General features: G+C 39.8%; 1 protein-coding gene across 1 annotated transcript; it reads right to left on the reverse strand.

The window, feature by feature from the left end:
- Positions 1–421: 421 nt before the first annotated feature.
- On the reverse strand, positions 422–4,917 carry LOC106566281 (homeobox protein BarH-like 1). The gene is made up of 4 exons (XM_014134170.3): positions 4,359–4,917; positions 2,052–2,343; positions 1,718–1,802; positions 422–1,194 (listed from the first exon to the last, which is right to left on the reverse strand). The coding sequence occupies exons 1-4, from the start codon at positions 4,558–4,560 to the stop codon at positions 1,027–1,029; spliced, it is 747 nt and encodes a 248-aa protein (XP_013989645.1). The 5' UTR covers positions 4,561–4,917; the 3' UTR covers positions 422–1,026.
- Positions 4,918–6,175: the final 1,258 nt, after the last annotated feature.

The following is a 6,175-nucleotide window of genomic DNA, read 5'->3' on the forward strand; positions in this document are numbered from 1 at the left end:
TGTAGGCCTCAGTCACAGTTATGAGTGTTCAAGCACCAGTTTTCTATGGAGTTAGCCTGTGTTAAATTACCCTTAAAGTCATATTATTAAGCACTCATATTTCGCTTTGGTCGTTACATTTCGTTTCCATTCAAATAAACCCAGGGCTCTCTATATCACGCAGAATTGTCCGTAATGTTAGGCCTACCCACCAAGAAATTGTAGCACTGCTAAAATGTTATTAAGTGAACGACAGTTCACATCACAGCGTTGGAACAGAAAAAGCAGATGGACAGGCCTATAAGTGTCCCAGAATGGTCATGTTTTGGAGGGGAAAATACCTCCCAGCTGTCAACATCAACATTCTTATGTGATTGCAGGAAATATCTATTTTGGTCAAATTTCCTTTCAATATAAAATACAAATAAAATAACAATTTAAGTGTAAGTGAAAAAATATTTAATTACATCCAAAAATGTCTTTATAATAAAAACCGAATAAAACATGTAAATATGCAAAACAAACAAAGGCAGAACAGAACAGTGTAAAGTGGATCCTTCGAATGGAGACAATGAAGCGGTACCTACTGGTCGGTGTTTCTCTGTCCCCTCTGCTCTCCTCCTCCTCTCCTCTCCTCCTCTCCTCTCCTCTCCTCTCCCCTCCTCTCCTCTCCTCTCCTCTCCTCTCCTCTCCTCCTCCTCTCCTCCTCCTCTCCTCTACCGATCCACGGCCGTAACAACAGCTCGTCGTGACGCGGAGGGACGCACATAGTAGGTATTGAGAACATATTGATGATGAAAGAAGATGTAATATAGCATACAAAAATTAACATCGTCCCAGCATGAGCGAGATTAGTAGTAAAATGAAAAAAAATTCGGTTCCGCCTCTCGTACCGGAGGCGAACATCAGTCGCTCTCTAAGTTCCAACATATCGACGTCAAGGCACTTGGATCCAACGGTCGACCATGCAACATTACGCATCCCAGAGGCTGTATGCCAAGAGAACATCGTCAGATAGTTAGTTGTCAGTTAGTCGGATCCTCGGTATTATTCCTCTTGGTTAGTGTCTGAATGTGACGAGGTGGAACCGTCCGACTGACGGTCGACGTCTCGAGTCCTCTCCTGCTCCGAAAGCTGGTCGCTCGACGGGATGGAATTCTTCTTGGGGCGGCCTTTTGGTTTGGTCGGAGACTCCAATCCTCCTCCTTGTAGGACCTGTACAGTGGAAACATTCAGTTAAAATAATTCAATAGTCCGCAATGAAACGGTTTAGTCCTACCATTAAACCAAGATAATTCCTACCATTAAACCAAGATAATTCCTACCATAAAACCATGATAATTCCTACCATAAAACCAAGATAATTCCTACCATTAAACCATGATAATTCCTACCATTAAACCAAGATAATTCCTACCATTAAACCAAGATAATTCCTACCATAAAACCATGATAATTCCTACCATAAAACCAAGATAATTCCTACCATAAAACCAAGATAATTCCTACCATAACACCAAGATAATTCCTACCATAAAACCATGATAATTCCTACCATAAAACCAAGATAATTCCTACCATAAAACCATGATAATTCCTACCATAAAACCAAGATAATTCCTACCATAAAACCAAGATAATTCCTACCATAAAACCAAGATAATTCCTACCATTAAACCGAGATAATTATTGACAAGTCATTCTCCTCCTTGTCATATTATTCAGAATAAGAACTTACTATTTTCTTCCATTTCATTCTCCTGTTCTGGTACCAGGTCTTGACTTGTAGTTGACTCAGGTCCAGACACTCAGCCAGATCTATTCTACATGAACAAAGACAGAGGCGATTAGAGAGATTTCCTTTACATTCTCTAATAGCACAGTATGACGCTGCCTTGAACTAAAAGCAGTCGATAGTCAATGGTAATAAAGAACGGTATTTTCTTTGGTTTCATCAGTCCTAAAAGCAGATAAGGCATTTGGATGCTTTTATTTCCGCCTGTCACCTTTTCCGCACATCAGCAATAACTGGGCTTGGGGATAAACGAAGTTGATTGAATTCATTTGAATACCTGTCTGGTGTTGAAAGGTACTTTTGTTTCTCAAATCTCTTCTCCAGGCCCATGAGCTGTAGCTCAGTGAAGACCGTCCTGCTCCGTCGGCCCTTTTTGGTCTTGCTGCTGCCGTCGCCGATGTGCTCCAGCTTGCTTCGGAGGTGGAGGTCCAGCGGGAGGTGGTGGGAGGCTGAGCCGCTGTGCAGGCCTGGAGCCCCGGATAGGAGAGCAGAGCCTAACTGTGATCCAAGTGAACAAGAGAGTGGCGACATGGGGAATTTCAGGATCCCCGACCGGTCGGCCTTCAAAACTGCAAGTCAAAGTCCAACAATATCACATTTAAATGGAATTATTCTCGGTCTACATGAAGATAAATCATTTAACAACGCCTATAGGCTGAACACGACTATTAGCTTTTACAAACTGATGATGACTGTTTTCTTGGGAAAATAAAGGTTAACATGAATACAGTAAAATGTTACTAAAACATTTTATTTTATAATATTATTATTATTATTATTATTATTTGTATTATTATATTGTTAGATCTGTATTATTTTAATAATAGTTAAGTCATAGTAGTATTGTAGCCTATTTAAGATATTATTACGTTATACTACGATAGGCCTCGGCCCACTACAAATAAGAATAATTTAATTGTAAAATGGTATTGTATTTATTTTATAATTATGGTAATACTTATAGCAATAGTTCTATTATTATAAACATTATATATGTATATTCTAATTAACAATGAAAATATAATTTCAATTAATGTCATATGTAACCAAATGCATCGCCTTTCTAGTCGAAATATACTTCATACTACTACTTTCTTAGTGTGTTTCTTCACCCATCAACACAACTTCCCTGAGCCGAATTCATATGACCCGTATGAGCCGAATTCATATGACCCGTATGAGCCGAATTCATATGACCCGTATGAGCCGAATTCATATGACCCGTATGAGCCGAATTCATATGACCCGTATGAGCCGAATTCATATGACCCGTATGAGCCGAATTCATATGACCCGTATGAGCCGAATTCATATGACCCGTATGAGCCGAATTCATATGACCCGTATGAGCCGAATTCATATGACCCGTATGAGCCGAATTCATATGACCCGTATGAGCCGAATTCATATGACCCGTATGAGCCGAATTCATATGACCCGTATGACTGCTGAAATGCATAAATAGTGCTATTCGATAAACAAGGCCTAATTTTACAAATCACATGACCAATCAATGTAAACACGTGTAATAGGTTCTGGCCTTTCAAGGGGAGTTTTTCCTAGCCACCCCTCATAGCCTGGTTCCTCTCTAGGTTTCTTCCTGGGTTCTGGCCTTTCTAGGGAGTTTTTCCTAGCCACCGTGCTTCTACACCTGTATTGCTTGCTGTTTGGGGTTTTAGGCTGGGTTTCTGTACAGCACTTTGAGATATCAGCTGATGTAAGAAGAGCTTTATAAATACATTTGATTGATTGATTGATTGATTGATTGATTGATTGATAATACTACACTGGAAAAATAACATGAGTCCAATACTCTGAAGGCAGAGACCCGCTGCGTGAAACTTAAGGCCCGCATCGCCCTTTCTAAGGCCCACATCGCCCTTTCTAAGGCCCGCATCGCCCTTTCTAAGGCCCGCATCGCCCTTTCTAAGGCCCGCATCGCCCTTTCTAAAGTCTGGTGACCCAGTGTGAACATTCGCTGGAGTGGAAACATTCACAAGATAAACTTGTCTACCTTTTTTGATACAGCAATATATACTTTAGAAACCTTCTTAAAGATCCAATGAAATTACAATGTTGTTCTTGAAATACGGTGACTAAATTAGGGCACCCGAGTGGCGCAGCGGTCTAAGGCGATGCAGTGCAAGAAGCGTCCCTGGTTCGTATCCAGGCTGTATCACATCCGGCCGTGACAGGCACGCGCTGGTAACGCGCTTCTCTCGATTGCTTATTTTGGGGTGCATCAGAGAAACCGTTGGTTGACCTTTGACCTATAACATACTATTTGTAGCCTATATATACGGATTTAAAACGTTCCTAGATCGTACACTTTCAATAACTAAATAATCCCAGAAACACAAATGTAAACAGGCTCATATTTAAAGAATCAACCTGTTTTACGAGCGCCATTTGGGACAATTACCGCCTGAACGAAACGCAAGCAGTCATCGGGAGAAGGGTTTCCCAAACTCGGTCCTGGTCTAGAGAAGATTATATAACAACGACTTATTGCAAATACTATCACATTTTTCGGATACACACCTCCATTTTAAAACAAGCTAGAATCATAAGCAGTGGATCTTACCCAGGTGGCTGTGGTATGGTCGTGCCGACAACAGAGCTTGTACTCCGAACTTGAGCAGCTCCCCTGCCGGGGTGGACACCTTATGGTGGTCGGTCAGAATCTCCTCCATCATGAAGCTCCGGTAGCGGTGTGAGTGGGAGCGGGGGTCGGTATAACCCTCCGGTAGATAGTAGTGAGCCCCCAAATCCAAGGGATGCTGCATGGTTCGGTTAAGTCAACGGGAGAGACGGAGTGCAATAAAAACGTAATTTTTTTTCTTCCTTCTTGGGTAGTCTATCTATAACGTCCTTTCTCACTTTACAACTTTCGGGAGAGAATAAGTCACTCTGATGCAGTGCTGGAAGTTAACATCCTCAACTGGACACTGAAAGAAACCCGTCCCGGATCCCGCCGGGTGGCTGAATCCGACGTGTCCTTTTCTTATTATCTCCTTAATAAATGTGCAATATGGAAGCAAACGTCCTCAAAGTGTCATCATAATGTTTCATTTCCGGCCAATATGAAGTCATGCAGTCTACCCGTGTTTACTGTAGACTATAGCGTCGCGGAGAATATGCATGAAGGACAGCAGTTCAACGCTTATAAGAGAGAGCCCTTTCTATGCCCCTCCCTTCCTAAGACCAGCCAGCCTCTCAGACCCGAGGAAGGAAGGAAACGTCTAGTAACGCTACTTTGCATGCTAAAATAGGCAAATTATTTAAGCAAATTAGCAGGCATGCATTTGGTTTGGACACCTTAGCCTGCCTATCTACTCTTGACCAGAGAAAGCAAGAGAGATTTATTATGCACAATGTACTGCACCTGTATATAGTCCATCTGTAAACAGCCCATCTATCCAACTACCTCATCCCCATATTGTATTATATAAATACCTGGTTAAATAAAGGGTTATATATATAATATATAAATACCTGGTTAAATAAAGGGTTATATATATAATATATAAATACCTGGTTAAATAAAGGGATATATATAATATATAAATATCTGGTTAAATAAAGGGTTAGGGTTATATATATAATATATAAATACCTGGTTAAATAAAGGGTTAGGGTTATATATATATATAATATATAAATACCTGGTTAAATAAAGGGTTATATATATAATATATAAATACCTGGTTAAATAAAGGGTTATATATATAATATATAAATACCTGGTTAAATAAAGGGTTATATATATAATATATAAATACCTGGTTAAATAAAGGGTTATATATATAATATATAAATACCTGGTTAAATAAAGGGTTATATATATAATATATAAATAACTGGTTAAATAAAGGGTTATATATATATATATAATATATAAATACCTGGTTAAATAAAGGGTTAGGGTTATATATATAATATATAAATACCTGGTTAAATAAAGGTGAAATAAAATAAAACAAAAAAAACTCCATCACTCTTCAACTTCTATTTTAGATTATAGTTAAAACAAACTTACAAATCTCATATGTTCAGATATACACTACATGACCAAAATTATGACCTGCTCGTCAAACATCTCATTCCAAATCATAGGCAATAATATGGAGTTGGTCCCCCCTTTGCTGCTATAACAGCCTCCACTCTTCTGGGAAGTCATTAATATAGAGTTGGTCCCCCTTTGCTGCTATAACAGCCTCCTTTCTTCTGGGAAGGCTTTCCACTAGATGCTGGAACATTGCTGCGGGGACTTGCTTCAATTCAGTATAAGAGCATTGGTGAGGTCAGGTACTGATGTTAGGCGATTAGGCCTGGCTGTCACGTCCTGACCAGTAAAGGGGTCTATTTGTTATTATAGTTTGGTCAGGACGTGGCAGAGGG

The sequence above is a fragment of the Salmo salar genome, chromosome 12, assembly GCF_965601325.2.
Source record: "Salmo salar chromosome 12, fSalSal1, whole genome shotgun sequence".
Lineage (NCBI taxonomy): Eukaryota > Metazoa > Chordata > Actinopteri > Salmoniformes > Salmonidae > Salmo > Salmo salar.

Bases quoted from the DNA above. Each gene is read 5' to 3' on its own strand.
- LOC106566281 (XM_014134170.3), bottom strand. From the start codon at position 4,560: ATGCAGCATCCCTTGGATTTGGGGGCTCACTACTATCTACCGGAGGGT. The intron at 2,344-4,358 runs GTAAGATCCACT...TTTGACTTGCAG, and splicing joins ACCATACCACAGCCACCTGG to TTTTGAAGGCCGACCGGTCG. The intron at 1,195-1,717 runs GTAAGTTCTTAT...TCCACTGTACAG, and splicing joins GAATGAAATGGAAGAAAATA to GTCCTACAAGGAGGAGGATT.